This window comes from Alnus glutinosa, chromosome 14 (genome assembly GCF_958979055.1).
Source record: "Alnus glutinosa chromosome 14, dhAlnGlut1.1, whole genome shotgun sequence".
Classification (NCBI taxonomy): domain Eukaryota; kingdom Viridiplantae; phylum Streptophyta; class Magnoliopsida; order Fagales; family Betulaceae; genus Alnus; species Alnus glutinosa.
In genome coordinates, this window is record NC_084899.1 from 20,295,169 (window position 1) to 20,319,349 (window position 24,181).

A 24,181-nucleotide genomic window follows, 5' to 3' on the forward strand; every position below is an offset into this window, starting at 1 on the left:
AACTGTTACGTTAGCATTATTTATCGTATTTTGAATGATATTTTTTGTTTTGGATTTAAAAAAATGCTATGATGTAATATAAAGATAAAAATTATTCGATAGAACTGTTAACCCTATGTATAATCGAAGAGAGATGCTAATGAATCTATAACCAGTTAACCTTCTGTATTGAAATGGCTAAATAATTGTAAGTGGCAGCAGACTAACGTGGCATTTGGAACCCACCACATCCAACTACTTTAGTCTTTTACATGGTAGACGTAATGTCAAAATATGTAAGCCAAACTTCCGTCAATCACGAGGAGGAGGAGGGATTTCAAGAGAGAGCCTCGCTTCTTTTCATTTGGAATCAGGCACGAGAGAGCAAGAGAGAGAAGAAAAAAAAAAAAAAAAGATGGTTTGATTCTTTAAATTTTTTTTAAAATTAAAAAAAAAAAAAAATGATAAAGAATTTGCTGTTACCGTTGTTAGATCAAAATGGAATATAAAGCCGCAACAATGGAAATGGCGTAGACCAGCCAAGCGTGTTGTAAGCGATGCGTGAAATGGGTTCCGCTTTTATAATGAAGTTGAGCGGGCTGGAGTGGTGCGGCTGCGCCAAGGATTTCCCCTCACATTTTGAAAAAAATGTATATTCAATAATTTATGTCATATATTATAAGTAAAAATAGTCGAACATCATAGAAAAACGGCAATAGTCGCACTACGGAAAATGCCAAGTAACTTCACCGTCACGAAAACTGGTAACTGGTACCAAGTTCATTATTCTTTCTCAATTGACTGAAATAGATAAGATTATGCTCCCCAATAGACAAGATTCATTAAATTTCGTACCTAACGCTTGGTAGGGTGAATATTTGTTGTCTTTGTAGTCACAATAAATTGAAAATTAACAATCACACGCGGTATTACCAAATTAATCAAAGCATGAAATCTATCAAACACAATTTTGGTTATGAAATCAAAACCTTTTGAAGAATTCTTTTTCAAAATTAGAACTACTTCAAGGGCAGTTACTCCTAAGAAATTTATCCACTATAAAATATTAAAATTAGGAAAAAATATAAAATCAGTCCTTGCAATTGACTTAATTTACAAATTAATTCCTGCGATATACAAAATAATTAAGAGGTTTTAAGAGTAGGCTAAAATAATAATTTAGTCATTGATGTCAAATTTTGTCAAAACAATTGACCAATTCTGTCAGTGTACCACATCAGCACTAATAGAATAATGACACGTATCATTCTTAATAAAAAATATATATATATATAAATATATTAAACCTAAACATTAAAAACTTCAAAAATTATTATTGGGTAAGTTTTGATCAAGTTTCCATGATATCCCAAGAAGCAGGATTTGTTGACTATTTGATCAGCCTAAAGAAATACTTTTGAACTTCAAACGCAAACGATTCCAGCGCCTGAGCCCACGGGTTTATTATGAAATAAACACAAAAGTATTTCCATGTTGGTGGGGGATCAACTGGAACAGCAAGTCCCTTTTTGTGTTTATTTCATAATCAATTAGGGGATCAACTGGAACAGTAGGTCCCTTTCTGTGTTTATTTCATAATCAATTAGGGGGATCAACTGGAACAGTAAGTCACTTTTTGTGTTTATTTCGGGATCAACTGGAACAGTAAGTCACTTTTTGTGTTTATTTCGGGATCAACTGGAACAGTAAGTCACTTTTTGTGTTTATTTCATAATCAATTAGGGGGCCACACGGTCCCCACCAACATGGAAATACTTTTGTGATTATTTCATGGGATAATTGCACCGGAGGTCCCTGTGGTATACCATAATTATTTTTCACTCCCTATGGTTTAAAAAGTTCACTGGAGGTCCTCGTGATATGCAATAATTATAAATCGATCCCTGGCGTCAAATTCTGTTAAAATTTTTAACAGATTCCGTCAAATGCCACGTCAGCGCCACGTGTCGCCAATAAGATGGCGACACGTGTCTATCGTAATAAAAAATATAAATTTATTAAAAAATAAATAAAAATACTTATTTTTTTATAAAAAAAATTCAAAAAAAAAAAAACAAAAAAAAAAAAAAGCTGAAGGGGTGGCCCAGCCACCCCTTTGGGGGTGGCCTGGCCGCCCCCAGCCACTGGGGGTGGCCGCGCGCCGCCCCCAGCCACTGGGGGTGGCCGCGCGCCACCCCCAGTGGCTGCAAGGGGAGGCGCGCGGCCACCCCCAGTGGCCGGGGGTGGCGCGCGGCCACCCCCAAGGCCCAGGGGGTGGCCTTCGGGCCACCCCTAGATCTACTAAGGGTGGCCGCGCGCCACCCCAGGTGGCCTCTGGGGGTGGTGCGCGGCCACCCCCAGTGGCCGGGGGTGGCCATCGGGCCACCCTTAGAAGATCTAGGGGTGGCCGCGCGCCACCCCCGGCCACTGGGGGTGGCCGCGCGCCACCGCCGGCGGCCTCTGGGGGTGGCGCGCGGCCACCCCCATGGGCTGTTGGTGGCCTGGCCACCCCTTTTGGGGGTGGCCAGGCCACCCCTTTCCCATTTTTGTTTTTTTTTTTTTTTTTTTTTTTTTTTTTTTTTTTTTTAAATAAGTATTTTTTATTTATTTTTTAATAAATTTATATTATTTTATTAAAATTAGACATGTCAGCGCCACGTGTCACCAATAAGATGACGACACGTGGCGCTGACGTGGCATTTGACGGAATCTGTTAAAAATTTTAACAGAATTTGACGCCAGGGATCGATTTGTAATTATTGCATATCACGAGGACCTCCAGTGAACTTTTTAAACCATAGGGAGTGAAAAATAATTATGGTATACCACAGGGACCTCCGGTGCAATTATCCCTTATTTCATAATCAACGCAGTCCTCCAACTATTGTCCAAACTTTTACAAAGATTAATCCTCCTTGCACCCCTTTGTATGAAAAAGCTTATATAGCTTTATTAGCTGTCTGTTGATGATATTTTTGAGCCGGGTGACGTGGCGTAATCAGAGACGTCCCTTCCTCTAGGCGCTGGCCTGCAAAACAAGAAAGACCCGCCGGGGGTTGGCCGGCGAAGCCTCCTCCGACGATCAAGTCAGTCCAGTGTCTAAAGAAGAGGAAGAAGGAAGGAGAGGGAGAGTAATCAATTCTGCTTTAATAATTTTGATACCCCCTTCTTATACTCATGTATGCCATATGCCTATTTTACCCTTGTCAAGCTCAAGACACCACGTGGACGTTTTCTAAGGTGGGGAGGAATATTCCTTAACACTTACCCCCCAATTCTCCTATCTTTGGTATAAAGGTATGGAGAATTTACCTAATGAAATCTCTGCTACTCGACTGACTCATCGATCATTCCTTATCCAACTTGCATAATGCCCTCCTTCGGCCCCGTGAAAGCTTGAACATTTATTTGACTGCTGTTCCACGCGACTCCAGGCCATTTATAGTAAGTAATCAGGAATTTATTTCCATCATAAATTCGCCATTAGTTAGGTTCACCTAACACCCTGTAAATCATGTGTGCATTGATTGTCATTATCTCCCTATTTATTCGTCACTTCCTTTGCTAGAAGGTCATTGGTCTCCAGATTGCCCATTTGAGTGGGTCCTTCTTTCTTCTTATCCCTTTCCCGGAGATCGGATTTTCCCCTTCTTTTTTTTTTTTTTTTTTTTTTTCAGATCTTCTCATAATGTTCTTCATTCCCGGTGCGGTCTTCACGACCGAACATATTCACAAATCCATTAAGGATGGTTTTGGTCTAGAAGTTCACCGCCGTGAAGCATCGGCTCTCCACGGCGGTTCTATCGAATGTGCGATCTCCGGCTTTAGGCGTAGAGGGGTGCGTGTCTTCGGGCTTCACACCAACCTGTTCCTGTCCAGCCTACAGGAACTATGCAGCACCCAAATTTTGCCTCAACGGCTCGCAAGAGCCCAGCTGTTCAAGCCGCGCTTGGAATTTGCGCGGATGATCCCTTTAAGGTTTCCGGGCAATTCCTCTTTACAATGTCAGGATTATTTGCAATCAGATGACTACCATGCATAGTATTCCTTCGGGGTTGTCTGTCCTCTCCGTCTTCATGTACGTGTGTATTTTGATTAAATCTAATAAAATCCTCTTCTTTGACGAAAGTTACACCCTTATGACGGGAATTCTAAATTAATCTCTAATAATTTCCTCGGATTACCACCGAAATGGATGTCTCATAAATCGTAATTTCCCCATCACCCCCATGTCCTCTACCGAGAGAGGTAGTCTTTTGTCCGAGATTGGACTTTTATCCTTATCCTCTTGGTCCTCTACTAAGAAGGATGGTCCATTGTCCGAGATCGGACTTTCCTCATCACCCCCCTGTCCTCTACCAAGAGGGGTGGTCCATTGTCCGAAATGAGTTTTCTAGCTTCCTCATCCGAGGAGGACCCCCTTTTTCAAGGAGGAACAGTCTGTGAAATGGTCTTGAAGATGGGAAATCATAATTTCTCACGCCGAATTTGTTATTGTCAATCTACGGCACTCGGTAGATCAGCTTTTCTGGCATTCCCAGCAATCATTCCGATGTGCTTCGGTGATCAGTGGGATTTCACAAGGGAAAATGGAGAAACAATCGTTCTGGTGTCGTCCGTGGACAGATTCGCTTCTGTCTAAGTTCCCAGTCTCGTTAGAGCCATCCGAAGGCCGGGATGTAGGCATTCCGGCCTCATCCAATAAAAGATGTCCTCAACCGGGACTAAGCTATCTCTCCCATTGGCTCATTGAAATTTCCCGAGATTAAGAAATCTAAGGGAATCCTGCTAGCGGAGACGAGCTGTCTCCCCTTGATGATTCGTCATAAGGGTTATATTCCTTATCTTGATTTTTTGACGAGGTTGTGTTCCCCGTAATATTGCAATTGCAATTTTATCGAAAATTTTTATCTGTCAAAATTTCTTTCTCAATTTTTGATCTGCCCCGGAAATGCACTCCACGAACATTCAATAATCAATTCCGGAAATGCACTCCACGAACATTCAATAATCAATTCCCCAATCTCTTCCCCCCCAAAGCACTCCGGTCTGAGGATAGCTAGCCGGAGTGATTTGTCCTGGGAGCACAGAGCCTATAAAAATGAATCAAGGTCGAAAGGCCAAAAGCCGATTTTTTTATTCGGTGACCTGATTCTCTCAAAGCCTTATCCTCGTCTTCTTCCCTGTTTTTAACGAGGTCACCTCCTCGGGTTCGTTGTTTTTTACCGAGGCCCTTATTTCTCTCCTGATTTTTTACCGAGGTCCTTATTCCTCATTGACATTTTTTACCGAGGTTATGCTCCTCGTCAATGTGATTTTTTACCGAGGTTGTGCTCCTCGCCAATGTGATTTTTTACCGAGGTTATGCTCCTCGCCAATGTGATTTTTTACCGAGGTTGTGCTCCTCGCCAATGTGATTTTTTACCGAGGTTGTGCTCCTCGCCAATGTGATTTTTTACCGAGGTTGTGCTCCTCGCCAATGTGATTTTTTACCGAGGTTATGCTCCTCGCCAATGTGATTTTTTACCGAGGTTGTGGTCCTCGCCAATGTGATTTTTTACCGAGGTTATGCTCCTCGCCAATGTGATTTTTTACCGAGGTTGTGGTCCTCGCCAATGTGATTTTTTACCGAGGTTATGCTCCTCGCCAATGTGATTTTTTACCGAGGTTGTGCTCCTCGCCAATGTGATTTTTTACCGAGGTTGTGCTCATCGCCAATGTGATTTTTTACCGAGGTTATGCTCCTCGCCAATGTGATTTTTTACCGAGGTTGTGCTCCTCGCCAATGTGATTTTTTACCGAGGTTATGCTCCTCGCCAATGTGATTTTTTACCGAGGTTGTGCTCCTCGCCAATGTGATTTTTTACCGAGGTTGTGCTCCTCGCCAATGTGATTTTTTACCGAGGTTGTGCTCCTCGCCGTCCTTGTCTTTAATCATGCCTGCAGCGAAGCTTACAAAAGCATTTAGCGAATCCAAATATTAATTGAGAGTCGGCAGGCACAAAAGAATATGTCTAGCATTAATCTTGAAATCACGAAATTATCAGAGACCTTATAAATTATGCCTCCTAGGGGCACAATAGCTAATTAATTATTAGTCTTCTTTTTCCGCCAGAGAGACCTTCCCAGGTCTGACACTCCGAAATTTATGTATATATATATATACATATATTCATATATTCCTGCCGTCAATATTTAATATCCAGAATTTGATAAAATGGAATAAAAAGAGAAAAGGGAACTTATCTCAGCCCCTCCGGTCTCTGAAGAGCGTGCAAAGTCTCCCCTGCATTTGGATCTTTAAGCCTGAACTTTGATAGGCTGCCCTCTTACCACATAAGGTGTCCGGGGTGATGTGCGACCTCATAACTAATTTTTTTTTTTTTTTTTTTTTAGGCTATCCTGAGGATCCCGTACCTATCGAGAGTTCGGGTTCTCGCCAACCCTCCATCATCTCAAAGATGACCCTGAAATTGTCCTTGGGCACGACCACGGAACTAGTCTCGGATAAGTTCTTTCAAGAACCCCTCATCACCCTCTACCACAAATCCCATTGTCCTGGGTCCACTCATCTGCACATTGTACGACCATTCCATTTGAGAACATACTAGGGAAGCAAAGGTTACCCTTGCGTGTGCTGAAAATCCGGGGACCACAGTGTGGGAGATTGTTGGGCCATGCGAGTGTAGGACCAGGTTTCCCAATTAAATGGAGTCCTCCCAGACTCTCTGTTTCCATGCAAAAGAGCATACAAGTCTCCCATGAGCAAACAATCATAAACAAGAAGTCCCTCCTCCCTGCCGTAATGATGGGCCAGATTTGCGTGAATCAGTCCCTCAACCTCGTCGACCCTTTCCCTGAACTCCTTATCCGACACAATCACGTCCTTCGATCCCTTCACCATCATAGCCATCCCTGATTCCAAAGTGGCCTTATCCGAGGTCCCGAAAGTCCCCTTCCCGAGTATCTCCAGAAAAATGGGAAGTCGACGATCACAATGGGCAATCTGAGTTCTGCACGCATCGCACTGCAGTTCCTCGGACCTCCGACTGCCTCTCAACAGCTTTCGTCATAGTTGTTGACGTCGTAGGCTTTAGGGGGGGTGTATTATGATTAAATCTTACAAAGCTGTTCGGGCTGACCCCGGAGACGACCTCGGACACGATCCCGGAAGCCATCTCAAAGACGACCTCGGACACGGTCTGAGGAGGCGTTCGTCATCTGACGTTGCTGCCACTGAGATACCCCGAACGAACTCACCTTTTATTTTCGTAGAAGTGATTCCCAATACAGTGACGATAGATCTAAAACCCAAAACTCGCAATTGCACGCTCGTGCGCTGAGTGAAGGCCAGTTTCGTAGCCCTCCTGAACGATCTGTGCATGTATCGTAACAATGAAGACATTCCGGCCAACTCAGGCCCAGGATTGGATCTCGAGCCTCAAGCTTTACCTCCGATGTCGTCGGAAAGCATCATTTCACGTTTAAATCAGATAAGTGAAAGCTACCTAGGTGGTGCACCAGAGGAACTAGCGCATCAGAGGGACCGATCCCTCGGCCTGCACCTTATCGGACTGGAAGTGGTCTCTACAATAACTCTTTGGACTACAACGCTGCACCTTCCTCAGATGCTCCTTGCTCTCCTCAATCGGACCGCGTGTAACAGAACACGTCCCAGTCGGCTTGCATGCAGAGGTTCGAGCCATGCTTCTACTGACTGCGCTTCTTGGCATCGTTTTTCTTTTATAATTCTCGTGAAAGCCACATTCAGACAAGCCCATATAAAATCATCAATCTGAAACAGGTTCGGAGAGTATTATAACAATCATGGCTCCCAGACCCCGTACACGACCTCGGATACGATCTCGGAAGCAACCCCGGACCTCGGAAACAACCCCGGAAATAACCCCGGACCTCGGACATGTCTTTACGGAATCCTCAAGCGCGGCCAAATATCTTCCACCGGAATCCATCAACACCCAAAAACCAGGCCTTTACTTCAACTCGGATCTAAAGTCCTCAGATTTGAAACCGAGAAGGAAAATCCAGGACTGACGCTTAGCCGTACCCAAGACCCTTCGTTCGAAGACCAACCAAAACGATCCAAGAACCCAAGAACACACAGGTCAGCATCTCCGGAACCATGTTTTACTTACACTCTGCTGCCTTTGGCCGGAGAGGACACTGAATGGGCCAAACACGAATACAAGGCATGCAGAATGCAGTTTGCACGTTACGCTCTTATAGCTGCAAAGTAAAACAAAGGCGTGACTGTATGCCAGTGGGGCCTGCATTTCGTGTCCTCTTTGCAGCTTAAAACGTGACTGCTTCTCCTTCTTTTATTCCTTGACAAAACTGCTTCTAAAAAGTCTCTCACTTCTCTGACATGAAGCTTCCTCTATCCGAAACATGGCTTTTCCTCAACCTTTCTGTACTCGCCCGATGGGTGTCCTACAGCCCACTGACTAATCCCAACCACGGGCAAGCGTAAACCATTTAAATATCCGGTATAATAGGCCCTTCCTTGGCCAAAAAAGATGTACAGAAACGGAAACCTTCCGAGGAAGCCTTCTAATGTCATGAAGACTCGAAAATAACATTAGTAACACTAATGTTCTTTATTCTCGCCAGAGTCACCAAGAACCCACCTCTCTGTCTTCCATCCAGCTTTTCAGTTTGACCGACCATCGACCAAGCGGGGCTTTTCCTATGAATATATCATGCAATGACAAGGTGTAACCATCTGCTGGTAGGACCCCGCAGGTGTCCGGGCACGTTCAGTTCCCATGCAGGGAGGTCGACGAACACAGCCTTATTTGATCTATATTACTTTCATCAAAAGGTGGAAAACTCAAACCTTCCCCAGTTAAGAATTGACTGCATAACCACGCCCGGAGTCAAATGTTATTTCACAACCCATCTCCTTTTATTCGCAATAAATGATGCTGTCAGAAGAACATCATTTTCCCTAGAAACTGATAAAGCAAGGCCACTCTTCCCCGTGATTTTTCCTTTTTCAACATGAAACGTGGCCACCTCCTGACCTTATATTTTTGACAAAGTCACTTCCATGCCGAATAAATTAAACACCAAGCATCTTTACCTCCACACATGCGAAGCTAGACACCAACCACGCTTGATACATGATTCGTGTAGACTAAAAAGGGTCTTTCGTCCTTTTCCCCTTAGGCGAAAGATAAGCTGTTTCCTTCTCCGAGGGTTGTCGAGAAATACAAATACAAAATTCTATACCATACTATAATGAAGGATAGGAGACTTATCTTCCGTCGTGCACGGTCAACCACCAGCCCGATGCCGATGAATCCGGATTTGCAAATCCATTGCTACACATATTCTCACTTGGCGAAAGTTAACTTTGCTTTCAATTCAGTTGCTACCAGGAGGCCACATCAACTTAGATCCTCGTGAAATCACAACATGAGAGTGCAGACATGTTGTCTCTGAGTTTGGATCTGCCATGCGTGGATCCAAATCTGCCCAACTCGCCCTCTCTTGAAGAAGGAGGCCTCTTACCACCAGTCACGGTTCTGAACTTTTGTTTTCGCAAGAATGACCACGTCGTTCCCACAGACGGCGCCAAATGTTGATGATATTTTTGAGCCGGGTGACGTGGCGTAATCAGAGACGTCCCTTCCTCTAGGCGCTGGCCTGCAAAACAAGAAAGACCCGCCGGGGGTTGGCCGGCGAAGCCTCCTCCGACGATCAAGTCAGTCCAGTGTCTAAAGAAGAGGAAGAAGGAAGGAGAGGGAGAGTAATCAATTCTGCTTTAATAATTTTGATACCCCCTTCTTATACTCATGTATGCCATATGCCTATTTTACCCTTGTCAAGCTCAAGACACCACGTGGACGTTTTCTAAGGTGGGGAGGAATATTCCTTAACACTGTCCAACTCTGTTTTGATTTGCAGTTGTTTCATGTTATTTTTGAAGGTGATTCTCTCACAATCAATAATCTGACGATCACACAAGATTAGCGTATCTCGTCAATTATCTTGGATTTTTCTGCTACCATCCTCTCCGCTACTAGTTGGTCGGCTAAATCGAAGTACAAATTTCTATGCCCACAATGTGGCAAATTGGGCCGCGACTAGATTTTCCTCTAACTGCATTCCCATCTCGTTTTCTCTTTCTAGTTTTTCATCCATTCCTCCATGTTTTGGAATGGATTTTTCTTTCTCCTTTAGGGTTCCTTGAAGTTTTGTTTTTGGCTTTTTCTCTGTTGTACTGAAAAAAAAAAAAAAAAAAAAAAAAAAAAAAAAAAAAAAAAAAAAAAAAAAATACTTTCGAGAGATTTTTGGTTCCCAAACACACCTAGAATCTTGATTCTACTCGGTTCTTTTTCCTGTACCCGAAAATCCAGATTAAACCTGGACAAAACCCAGAATTCAAACTCTATTCTTACTATGCGTGGATCTCACTTGCCACTTGGAGAAAGGACAGCACACCCGTACAGTAGAAAAAATTCGTCTGCTTTACCATGGGTCTCACTCTCACCTGGGAAAATTATTATTTAAATAAAATAATTTTTTTTAATTTTTTTATAATAAATCATTATTTCACACTACTTTTTATAGCATAAACCATTATACACAACTTTTCAAACTTCCAATCATTTCCTACTATTAAAAAATACTACTTTTCAATCTCGAAAATCCAACACTCAAATAGAATTTCAAAAAGAATTTAAATTCTACTCATCACTCAAACACATTTTATTTGTCTCGAAATTCACAAAAAGAATAAAATTTTAATTCTAATTTCAAAAATTTAACAATCAAACGGACCATTAGGCCATAACCTAAGACAAAAGTCACAAAACTAAGCACGTCCAAAACTTCTTGCAGCCACCTCTACCAGGACAACAACAGCACCCTTGTCCTTTCTCTTTCCTTCCTTAAAAAGCAAATAATCTAACCAATTTAAAGACAAAACAATTAAGGGATAATTACACCATTGATCCATGTGGTTGACCTAAATTACAAATCACTCCATGTGGTATCAACATGAATTCAGAGATCCATGTGGTTGACTTAATTTACAAATCGATCCCTGGAGTCAAATTCCGTAAAAAAAATTTGACAGATTATGTTAAATGCCACGTAAGCGCCAATTATATGGCGACACGTGTCCGTCTTAATAAAAATAAATAAATAAAACATATTTTTTTAAAAAAAAAAAAAGAAAAAGAAAAAAAAAACAAACAAACAAACAAAGGGGTGGCTGCCAACCTTGGGGGTGGCCGCGCGCCACCCCTGACCACCTCTGGGGTGGCGCGGCGCGGCCACCTGAAACCTGTAGCCACCCCTTTGCTTTTTGTATTTATTTATTTTATTTTTTAAAAATTAAATTAATTTTTTTTAAAAAAATAGTTTTATTTATTTATTTTTTAATATATTTTTTTATTACAATGGATACGTGTCACCATCTTATTGGCTGACGTGGTGCTTGCATGGCGTTTAACAAAATCTGTTAAAAATTTTAACAGAATTTAACTCTAGGGATCAATTTGTAAATTAAGCCAACCACGGGGATCTTTGAATTCATGTTGATACCACATGAAGTGATTTGTAATTTAGGCCAACCACAGTGACCATGTAATACCCCATGTTTTTTTTAAATATGAATATTTATGAAAATAAATATTTATTTACTAAGGAACATTTATCTTTATTGTTTTAGTTTAATTATAGTTCAATAAAGGTTTAAACGGACCTTAAACTTTGGAATAACGAAAATATGGTCAAACAAACTCCGTTTTGATTGATTCAAAAGCTAGAACGCTTGTCTCAAAGTCCTTTAGCTACCCTCCGAATTTCATAATTTTTGGATTCCGTTTAGTACCCGAAAATATCCATGAAAAATATCACATCTGTTTTGGACGAAAATTCATATATAAATTTGTGGGTCCATTTCTATTCCTTAAAGAGCCCAGCCCAGTCCACACGTGAAGCTCAGCCAGTCCATATCTACATCAGCCCGTCAACCCAGTCCAAATGATTCAAGTAAAGCACCTCACACGTGGCTTCTTCTTTCTTCCCTTTGTTGATATTTTTTTCAAGCTAGCTTGCTGCCCAAGTATAAATTCCACCCTTTGATTCTTCTTGTGGCCCACGTCTGGATTCACAGCCATTGATCATTCTTGCTCCTCAAGCCAAACTCCATCCATTAGATGAGATCAAAAGGAGTTGATCTTGGCCATCCAATTCAATATAAAAGACAGAAGGTACCCCTCCCACGTTCAAGGAATCAATTCTCACTAAATTCTCTCAAAACTCTCTCTCTCTCGGTGGTTTCTTTTGTGAACAACAAGTTCTTCTCTTCTCTTTGCTATCTCTATTTCTCTCTTTGAGTTCCAGTAGCAGCAGTTCATGTTCTTCACAGGAAACAATGCAGCTTTGAAGAATTCTCAAAGAAACTCTCACACCTTCTCTGTTTTTCCTTACAGCTTCTTCCCTTGGTTTAGTGCTTAAAAGCTCCACCTTCTCTTACCTCTTCACCCATCAGGACATAGAAGGAAGCCAGAAAAAGTCACTCACTCTCCCTCTCTTTGTTTGTTACGGTTTTGTAGTAAAACAGAGCATGGAACTCTGTTTTAACTTTTACCTTTCTCTTAGTATAGCTCGCGGACAGCACCTGTAGAACAAGAAACAAAACTCAGAAAATTCTTTAAGAAAAACACTCTCCATCTCTCTCTGTTTCTCTATAGTTTACAGCAGCACCATTCCTATTTACTGCAGAAATACAGTAAAGAAAAGAGAACCTGAAAAACATCTCAGAATCTCTCTTGCTCTCTCTCCCTCTTCTCGGTTCTTCATAGTAGAAAAAGACCAGAAAAATTAGTAGAATCTCTTCTTTTAAAAGCTGCAGGAAGTCCTCTCAAACCTCTCTTTCCCCCACGGCTTTCAACAGAAAAATAGTGGGAAGCAGCAAAACCTCCAAAGCTTTCTCTTCTCTTCTTTTGTAACAAAAACAGCAAAGAAACTCATTTGGTTCTCTCCCAAAACAGCAAGCTCTTCCTCTCTTTCTCTCGGTGGACAGCAGAATATAGACTCTCTTGTCTGCTCTCATCTTCCGGGCCAGCAGCTCAACAAACAGCAATTAAAAGGAAAGGAAACCAAGAAAGTTCCAGATTTTGGGTGTAGTAGAAGGTAGCTAAAATACTGCTCAAAAAATACCAGGTAAGGGAAACACTACCTCAAAACCCCGGCAAAGTTTTAATAAAAAAATTTCAAAAGAAAAAGTCGGGGATTTTCTAAATTCTTTCAACTCTTTTAATATTACTTGTCTTTTTATATCACCATTATAGTAATGCTCTTGTCATATGATGTGATTGGAATCTCATGTGATCATACTTCATTTATATTTGATACATGTGAAATCATAGTTTCCAAAGTATGTGCACCATATGAATAAAGTTGATGATATCATAGTATATGTGTTACATGTGCACCATATGAGCAAAGGATGTCATCATAGTATATGTTATGAATCATAGTTTTCAAAGGCATATGTTACATATGAGCAAAGGTTGATTTCATAGTACATGTATCACGTGCACACAGTTTTACCCCCGCGGCACCATGTCATAGATATCCGGATTCCACAGTTTCATAGTTTCATAGGGTAGCATGGCAAACACACAGAAGCACGAAAGTGTGTGCCACTAGCCGAGGTGGCCTTCACCTAGGGAAGTTCCCAACCCGGTACGGCTCTCCCCTGTGACGACAGGATGGGCTCATAGTCGTCTTTTGAGATGAGCCAAACGTGGGCCGCTCATGGTTAATTAGCGGATATTGGACCAAGGGTGGATAAAACTTACACATTGGATTGTTGTACATTTAATCTAATTGCATTCTCTCTATCTGATTTTTATCTTGAATTCTATCCTGGTTTTAAGGGAAATTAAAACTTACACATAGCATAAATGATTCATGAACCATTCTACATTTGATATAATTGTATGTTATTTAACTGTTTCTTTACTTACTAAATTATTTGAATTCTATTTTGAATTCCTGAAAAGAAAATTTCACTTTTGTTGTGTTTTCCTTACTGAGTTGTCAAATTCACCCCTTTTTCCCCCTAAATCTTTTCAGATGACATTGTAGACCGGAGTCTTTTCTTTATGGAAGGCATAGATCCCACCCTAAGAGCAATAGATCGATAAAAACCGGTCTAACTTTTGTATTGTACATATTTATTTTGAATTCCTAGAAATGAGATGTAATAACTCAAGAACTAATATGTATATGTTCTTATAATGAAATATAGCTATGCGCTATTCCTGGGAAAATGTGTACATGTTTTAAATTATAGAGATGTTTTATAGCTCAAGTTCGCGCTTCCCTTATATCCCAAAACGGGGGCATGACAGACCAACGGTATAATTATCCCAAGAATTAAGTACCTTTTTGTTTGGTAATTACTCTTATTAAGTACCTTGTTGATGTAGTTTATGGTTAGGCGACACGAGCTGTTTGAAAATGTTTCTGGTCTCATTCTGCAAAACAGTATAGCAATAAGAGTGTTTGTTGAGAGTGCTAGCTAATCCCACTCCGATGCTTAAGTCAGCTTCTTTGGTATAATAACGACAACGCTTTTATAATAAAAATTTCAGCTAGCTAATACTTGGAGGTTGGTCTGTGTTTATACTGAAAAGATGAGACAATTAATCCCTTGAGATAAGAGAGAACATCTCTCTGATCGTGATCTTTGAAACGTGGGGGTACTGCATATCCTGGAATGCAAGTGTTCTAATAATTCGAAACATGTACGCCCACGAACGGACTTGAGACACCTTTGTAAAATGTAACCGAATATCTCAGATTCTTGCAGTTTCTCATCTTTTGACAAGAAGTGGGTTGAGCCCTGCATTGGGCTCGGCCGACGGCCCTTCTTCTTGGATTAGGGATGGGCCTTAGTTGGACTTTCAGGCCCACTTCCCCTTTGATAGAGGCTGCCTGGATCACAGGCTGATGGGACCAGGGTTATTTAGACCGGGTTAATCAATTGGGCCGATGGGGCCCAAACTTTTGTAGAGGAACTGCTTGGGGCTTTGCGAATAATAATTCCCCATCAGTTACCCCCAAATTCTTTTGTTTAAATCTTGATTAATAAGAGAATTAAGTATTTAAATTCATTGAGGTTGGAATTACAAACTTGAAAGGACTACTTTTGATCCTTTAGATTTGAGGCGACACTTCGATTCTTAGGCTGTTGGATTCGAGGCGCCGCTCAAATGATTTTGTTCCACATTGACTACGCGCGATCTTCGGTGCATTGATGGATGTCGCTTTGATTCTTGAGTTGGTGTAACGTGTGGGCACATCAATTGCCCCGTGAATTGATGTTGTATTAATGGTTCCTCCTCAATATATATACCTTCGTTTCTAGTGGGTGTTTCAAATATTTCGCAATACCTCTTCTCTTTTTCGAAATGATGCTCTTTGGAGTGCATTGGCAATGGGCATAGCATGATTCGGAGCTGCCTGCCTTTGGCTATTTCCTTTTGCGAAGAAGTTAGGCATGAAAAATAAAGACTCCTAATTTAACATATGTGTATATGATCAATTGTACAATAAAATATTTAAATGCGGAATTTAAAAAGAGACAAATATTTTGTTGACAAAGTCGAAACTCAGTTAAGAGAAAAACCACTCCGAGGCAGCCAATCCTAAGAAATCTACTATTCAAAAGACAAAGCTAGTTACAAAGCACTCATACTCACACACACCTCTTATGTAGTAGTCATACCTTTAACTTTTACACGTACTTATACGTGAACGCCTCCCAACCAGGTCTCCTACCTGAAGAGGTCTTCAACGGACTCCTTTAGCTTAGGGAGGAAACTCTTATGCAGTAGTCATATCTTTAACTCTGACACGTACTTATAGATGAACGCCTCCCAACCAGGTCTCCTACCTGAAGGGGTCTTCAATGGACTTCTTTAGCATAGGGTTCCTTTCTAAACTAGACTTCAACTGATCAACTCACACAACACAAAAACTCTAAGAAAGCTAGCAAATCTCACAATCTCTGCCTAAACACCTTCTCTTAGCATACTGGAATTCAATGTCGAATTCTATGAATAATACAAGCCTAGAGACATCTATTTATAGGCTTTAGAAGACCTAATACAATACTGATTCAAAGGTCTCTAGGCGGCTTCCGGACCTAGACAGTGGGCGTCCGGACGGCAAGCAGCAACCGACTTCTTTTACGCGTCTCACGCATTTCTTCATTAAACTTCAGTTTCTGTGTTCGGACGATGTTGCTTTGGAGTCCAGACGGTTGCATGCTGTCTTCACCAACCCTGTCTGCTGAGTTGTTCAGAATCTTCTCGAACGCTGATGGGCGTCCAGACGTTTCTCTAGGTCGTCCGGACAACAACTAGGGAACCGACTATGCTGAACTGTAAACTGCACAGAATCTTGCTGGACTTCGAAAACTGCCTTCTAGATGCTTGTAACACTAATATTGGCATACTAAGGCTCTTTCGAAGCTGGAGAATTAAACTTTGAATATTCTAGAAAATTATGAATATTTACGGCGACCCTATTACAACAATACACTGATATGATAGTGATTTTGTCAACAGAATGTAGCCAATAAATTAACAGGGCATACTTCTTCATGTTTTTCATCTCTTTTGATTTCCAACTAGCATCTTTCGATGAAATGTCGATTGGAAGTCAAAGGGATCAAAAATATGAAGAAATATGCTGAATTTGTTCAAACTTCTTACCCCCCCCCCCAGGATGAAGTAGCTTTTTAGGTCTCTGATTCTGTACCCGGCTATTTCCAAGTCCTAATTGTAACATGCCGTTTCTGAGCCTTAACTGTAATAGGCTGTTTTCGAGCCTCAATTGTAACCTTCAAATGTCATGCAATAAATATTCTTTTTTTCTCTAAAAATTTGCTTTGGAAACTTCTTTCCTACTGATTCGTCTAAGTAATATCCGAAAGACTGCTAATTGACTTTTGCACTTAGGTTAGTCGAAGCTAAAGGAGAAAATGTTGAGGCTCAAAACTTTTCGAGGTGCCCCTCGAATTTTGTACTTAGGTATAGTCAAAGCTAAGTGAAAAGGTTGTTGAGGCTCGGTTTTTTTCTAGGATTATTTTTGGACCACGATTGCTAGCTATTCCTTCGATCAGTTGCTTGTCAATTCAAATTAAAATTCAATGTTTCAAGATTTGAACGGCGCGTGCTTAGTTGTCACCAAATGTGTCATTTCAGATAGGGGAGTGATTGTTGTACACCAAGTGTACAACAATCATACAACACCCCTTCACAAGGGGTGGGCCCCACAGTGTGTGGAGCCCATCCCTTATGAAGGGGTGTTGTATGATTGGTGTACAACAATCATTATTCTTTCAGATAATGGTGAAATTCTGCACGCCTTTGTGACGACATTTCGGGTCCCAAGGTCGCGCGTATTTTTCACGTGCTTAGTTGTCACCGAATGGCAATGTCTATCACAAGTGAGTTTTCAAATGAAAAAAAAAAAAAAAAAAAAAAAAAAAAAAAAAAAAAAAAAAAAAAATCAAGTTCTTGAGCCTTGCAGCAACCTTACTATATGCTATAAATTCCTAGAACTTTTCAAATTTAGTGTTTTTGTTTTTGTAAGGCATAATATCTGTTTGGTAAACTTGGAAATATAGGCTTTGGAATTAAGGGCCTTCTTTGTTCTGCCTTTTTTTTTTTTTCTTTTCTTTTCTTTTCAAGCTATTAACTTTTCACTGTTGGTCGTGCTTTTGAACATCCATATACAAGTTACATGTTTTATATGCTAAAACTTGATATTAATTAGACTCACTTCAAATGAAATCCAATTTGACACAGCTTCGAATGCCCTCTGTTGATTTATACTATCATCAAGTTGTGAGTCATTGTTGATTGATAAAAGTTTTTAGCCAAGATGCCTTCAAAATATTGATAGCCGAGCTCTGATGAGGAAAGAACTAAAACATTCAAAATAGGGAAATGGATATATTGCATTTGGGAGCTTCTATGTGTCAGGTGCTTGCCCATTGCTTGAATTAAGAAAGAGACTCAAATGACTTATAATTGTAGAGCTGCATTCACTGATGTTGAAGCTTCAAAAAGTTGAACAAACTTTGAAATATGTCAGACTTTTAAACAAACTTCAATAGTTGCATTTGTTGCTCTAGCATTATCTGCAGTAGAGTCTAACATTTCGAATCATTTGATTAATTAGGTGGCAGGCTCACGGGGTTTAAATGGAATTGAACTGGCATCCTTTGCTCTTGCTGTAGTTGGGATTTTGGCTCAGCACGTTTTTGGTTATAAACCAGATGTGAAAGGATCTTCAAACTCTGTAGAAATTGGGACAGATAGAGAGAATGCTGCATCACTTGCAAAGGCACTCTACTTAACAATGAGCATTCCAACGCCGATCTGTTGCTTCGTCTACTCGTTCCTCCATTGCACGTACCCAAGAGACCGTGAACGGGCAAGAATGGATGCATTGATAGTATCAGAAATGCACAAACTGGACGCTCATGACTCTCCTTCGAGTGACATTGACACTGATTCTGAATGGCAGGAGAGCCATGGCTTGAATGATATTTAAATCAAAACCTTTCGAAGAATTCTTTTTCAAAATTAAAACTACTTCGAGGGTAGCCACTCCTAAGAAATTTATCCACTATGGAATATTAAAATTAGGAAGAAAAAAAATGTAAAATCAGTTCATGTACTTGGCCTAATTTAAAAATTATTCTCTGTGATATACAAAATAATTCAGAAGTCCTTGAAATAAGCCAAAATAACAATTTAGTCATTGCTGTCAAATTTCGTCAAAACAATTGACTGATTCCGTCAGTGTACCACGTCAACACTAATAGAATGATGGCACATGTTATTCTTAATAAAAATAAATAAATATACTAAACCTAAATATTAAAAACTTAAAAAAAAAAAAAGAAAAAAAAAAGGGGGGGGTGGTTGCCAGTGGCAGCGCGCCACACCCGGCCCCATTTGGGGTGGCTTGCTGCTCGCAGGCCACCCCAAAGCCAGCTATTGGTGTTGATATGGCATACAAACGGAATCTGTCAAATGTTTTAACGGAATTTGATTGCAAAAATTAAATTGTTATTTTGGCCTACCTAAAAATTTCTGAATTATTTTTTATAATGCACAGAGTGATTTGTAAATTACAATAACTATATAGACTGTTTTTGCAATTTTTTTTCCTAGAAATTACAATATGTTATACTTACAAAACTTTTATAATAAACCTAAATTATACCTAAGAAATGATCCGTTTGTTTCCTACCGAGTATAGATACCAACGGCAGATTAAGTGGTTCCTTAGGCCTAACCTAAGACAAAACTTCTTGCACCCACCTCTGCCTCAACAACACCCTTGTCCTTTCTCTTTCCTTCCATAAAAAGCAAATAATCTAACCAATTTTTTAAAGAAATGATTTTTGCATAATATAAATGTGCACAACATTTACGTAAGAAGACATATTAGTGGTTTACAACATTTACAAAACAAGACATGTTAATGGAAATAACACATCCCTAAGAATTAAGTACCTTTTTGTTTGGTAATTACTCTTATTTAAGTACCTAAAAGCAAATCCTAACCCCACACGTGGCAATTTCCCAAACTTCACTCTGGGCGCCAAATTTAAGACTTAACCCGTTGCCATGTTTACCTCACTTTCAAGTTTCAAGTCTTTCTTACACGCACACAGACTGTCCAGGTCAACCTTGACAGCTTGACCCCCTCCCTCCCTCTTCTCTCTCCCCCCAAGACAGGAAGAGATCTGGACAATCTGGTTGGTAAACATCTCCGTTTTAAGGTGCAAAACAGAGGAAGAGACTTTGAAAATGAAATCTGAGACTCTGACGCTGGTGCTGGTGAATCTGGCGGGCATTATGGAGAGGGCTGACGAGTCATTGTTGCCAGGGGTGTACAAGGAGGTAGGGGCTGCTCTTCACACTGACCCAACTGGGTTGGGCTCGCTCACTCTGTTCCGATCCATTGTGCAGTCCTCTTGTTACCCACTTGCCGCTTACCTGGCTGTGCGTCACAACCGTGCCCATGTCATTGCTCTCGGCGCTTTTCTCTGGGCCGCCGCCACTTTTCTCGTTGCCATCTCCTCCACCTACTTCCAGGTCTCTCTCTCCCTCCCTCTCTCTCTGTATGTGTGTGTTGGTGATTTTGTTTCTTTGTTATTTCTATCTAAAACTGGATGCTGTGATATGGTTGAGTTGAAAATGGATGGCATATGAATATGATTTAGATGATTTGGTTACGTTATAAATTTTGGGTTATGTTCATGTTAACATGTACAGATCTATGTTCATGTTAACATGTACAGATCTATAACATGTACAGATCTATGTTCATGTTAACATGTACAGATCTATGTTCATGTAGTGGATATGGTTGAACTTGAAAATGGATGGAATTATTGGAATATGAATATGATCTACATGATTTGGTTACGTTACAAATTTTGGGTTATGTTCATATTAGCATGCCACGGTTGCCACCCATGAAATGGGGTCGGTTTAATGGGTAAGTTGGGGTAGTTTTAGATTTTAGACTTTGTATGATTCCTACAATAAGCAATACATTTTGCTTTGTAAAAAGAGAGTTTTTACTTTCTATTCGGAATTAGAATTTTCTAGAATAGGCAATAAAAAAAACAGGGTTGTGGCTAGTCACGTTTAATTCTCATTGATTTTGGCTCACAAAATATATATATCGGTAATATGAATTAAGCCCTAATGAAAGAATTTCATTCTGTGATGAATAGCTTCAAAAAAAAAAAAAAAGACCTGTGGCAGGAGATGAAGTTTTCCTGTTGATTCTGTTTGTTTTCCATGACTTGCAAGATAAACAACTTAACACTTAGCTGCCTGGTTTGATCAAATAGGTGGCAGTTTCAAGAGGTTTAAATGGGATTGGACTTGCCATAGTTACACCTGCCATTCAGTCCCTCGTTGCTGACTCAACCGATGATAGCAACCGTGGTGTGGCTTTTGGATGGCTACAACTAACAGCAAGTTTTGGCTCCATAATTGGGGGGCTTTGTTCTGTATTACTAGCGCAAACATCGTTCATGGGCATCCCTGGTTGGAGAATTTCTTTCCTTTTGGTTGGACTAGTAAGTGTAATAGTAGGTATTTTGGTCCGCCTCTTTGCGAACGATCCAAACTTTTCTGAGACTGATAGAGCTAAAGATGGAATTCAACATAAGTCTTTTTGGTCAGAAGTTAAGTACCTAACTAAAGAAGCAAAATCTGTTATAAGAATCCCATCTTTCCAGATAATTGTGGCTCAGGGTGTCTCTGGATCATTCCCCTGGTCTGCATTGTCATTTGCCACTATGTGGTTAGAACTTATAGGTTTCTCCCATAAGACAACAGCATTCCTGTGGATGCTCTTTATAATTGCTGCTTCACTAGGGGGTCTGTTTGGAGGGAAGATGGGGGATTTGCTTGCAAAACGCTTACCAAATTCCGGGAGAATAATCCTTTCACAGATAAGCTCAGGTTCTGCCATTCCTTTAGCTGCAATTTTGCTGCTGGTATTGCCTGATGATCCATCCACGGCATTCATGCATGGGCTGGTCCTGTTCATAATGGGATTGACCATATCCTGGAATGCTCCAGCAACTAACAAGTACGTATTCTTGATGTAGTTGAAAAAGTAGTTACAATTGTATACTTATTCAAGATAAGTGCAATGTGCAAAAAGAATGGACTTTTTGCAGGTTTGCTCAATTATGCGTCTATATATACGTTTGGAAAAATTCTAGACCTACCACTCTTTCACAACAAGTTGACACATGTCAGCTTGTGATTGAAGCTACGTCAATCACTAAAAAAATTTGACACACTCTAATAATATGCTGACATATATTAACAAATTGTAAAGGAATTGCGGAGGTAGCATTACTTACATTTGATTGTGACACGTGTTAACAAATTGTAAAAGAATTGCAGGTGTAGCATTACTTACGTTGTGTTGATTGATTCATGTGGGCAGAGCAACAAATCCAATCCACAACTCAATTGTTACTTTCTTTTCCTACACATGGCATCTTTTCACCAATAAACACGCACTTGTATAGATGAAAAATTGTTTAGGCATAACATGTCAAATAATGATTATTTCTTGAACTGGAGCTGCTGCTACATCAAAGTCCACAATGTCATAGTCTGAAGTAATGCATGCCAGACTACTGAATTTTGAAAATGAAATGATTAAATTAGAATATTTATACCTCTAGTTTTCCACTATTCTTCGATATGTAAACGTTGAACTGTTTTTTTTCTTATAAGTAATAGGAATTTCATTAAAAAAACGTAAGGTGCCCCTTAGTACACAGGGAGTATACAAAAGAAGAACCAACTAGCCCATAATGCAGAACCCAACAAAACCCTCAAAAACCCCAAAACCCATAACAGTGAAAGCCCCAAAACGTTGAACTGTTAAAAGAGTTTTCAAAATTAGTGTGTATATATGTTTTATGATTTGGGTGTATTTTGAAATGGATGATTTAAAGAGCCTTAGTAGAAAAGAATCTCACATGGGAAAATGAGAAATTAAAGTACACATGTATAATGCCTAACTCACAATAAACTATTGCTTTAAAACAAGTAATACTTGGGTGTATGTACTTGTGTAAGCTCTAGTACAGTGCGAAGCACCGAACACGCGCGCGCGCAGCAGTGGGTTGTAGGGCACAAATGGCATTTGATTTGGTGATTTGTGTAAAATTGCAGGCCGAGTTGAAGACAGAAAATTCTCTTCTTCTATCTCTCTCAAAACCTTATGTAGTTTTAAAATTTATCTCTCTTACTAGAATAGAAAGTCTAATTTAGTTTCGTTTTGTGCAAAACGCAACCAAACTATAGAGAATTTATGCACTTCAAAGTGTTTGCTATTGAATTGGTGGAGGCAAACAATTTCTTAAGGAAAGCAACTCTATGACACACTTTAGGAACATTTAATTTCCTGTTTTATATTTGTGGACTAACATCCACACAGTCCCATATTTGCAGAGATAGTCCCTGAGAAGTCCCGTACAAGCATCTATGCTTTGGATCGATCTTTTGAGACCATACTGGCGTCATTTGCTCCCCCTGTAGTTGGGATTTTGGCTCAGCACGTTTATGGTTATAAACCAGTTCCAAAAGGATCATCGGACTCTGTAGAGATAGAAACGGATAGAGAGAATGCTGCATCACTTGCCAAGGCACTCTATACGGCAATTGGTGTTCCAATGGCAATCTGTTGCTTCATCTACTCCTTCCTCTATTGCACATACCCAAGAGACAGGGAGAGGGCAAGAATGCAGACATTATTAGAGTCAGAAATGCAACAGCTAGAGGAAGATAATTCTCCCTCAACAGGAGACGAGTACTTTGAAGTTTATGCTTCAGAAACAAAAGAGCTGAACGGCAAGGAAAGAAGTGAGATCAACATAGATTTTGGAGGAGATCTAGACAGTCTTGATTTGGATGATAATGACAAGAAGTATTTGCTTAACCATTAGCTAACTTTCTCAAATTTGGGAGGATAATGAACCTGTTACCTGTCCAAGCCGAAGCCGGATTAAGTGTAATGAATGGCTCCCTGAACAAACTGATCAAATGATGAAAAAGCTTCACCAATACACACTGTTCAGAACCCAGAGAGATTTGCATGCAGCAGTCACACCAATTATTTTGTTTCAGAGATGGGTTGGTTTTTAAGAAAAATAAGTTCAAATATCATCTGTTAACTCTTCTTATATTCCTATTTTATTCACACACAAGTACAACGAATGAATTTCATTCCAATTTATATTTAGGAAAAAGTACACATACTCTCTCAAACTACTACTCTATTGTCAATGTGCCTCTCAAACTACTAAGTGTGTTAATGTCTCTCCTTAAACTATTAAAAAATGTCAATATACCCCCTAAAGCTAACAAAAAGACGAAATAACCCTAAAATTTTTTCAATAAAACATATATCCTTATAAATTCGAGAGAGAGAAAACTAAAAAAATATATATTTTTTTTTAAAATAAAATAAAAAAACGATTTTTTTTTTTTTTTGAAAGATCGAAAAAAAGAAAAGTTTTTTTTTTTTTTTTTTGAAAAAAAAAAAAAAGGAAAAAAATGAAAATTCAAGGGGTGGCCCAAAT

General features: G+C 40.0%; 1 protein-coding gene across 1 annotated transcript; it reads left to right on the forward strand.

Annotated features, from left to right (window-relative positions):
• The first annotated feature begins 19,731 nt into the window (after positions 1–19,731).
• LOC133856652 (uncharacterized) lies at positions 19,732–23,816 on the forward strand. The gene is made up of 3 exons (XM_062291713.1): positions 19,732–20,150; positions 20,918–21,666; positions 23,038–23,816. Exons 1-3 carry the CDS (start codon positions 19,863–19,865, stop codon positions 23,543–23,545), a joined length of 1,545 nt encoding a protein of 514 aa, XP_062147697.1. The 5' UTR covers positions 19,732–19,862; the 3' UTR covers positions 23,546–23,816.
• Positions 23,817–24,181: the final 365 nt, after the last annotated feature.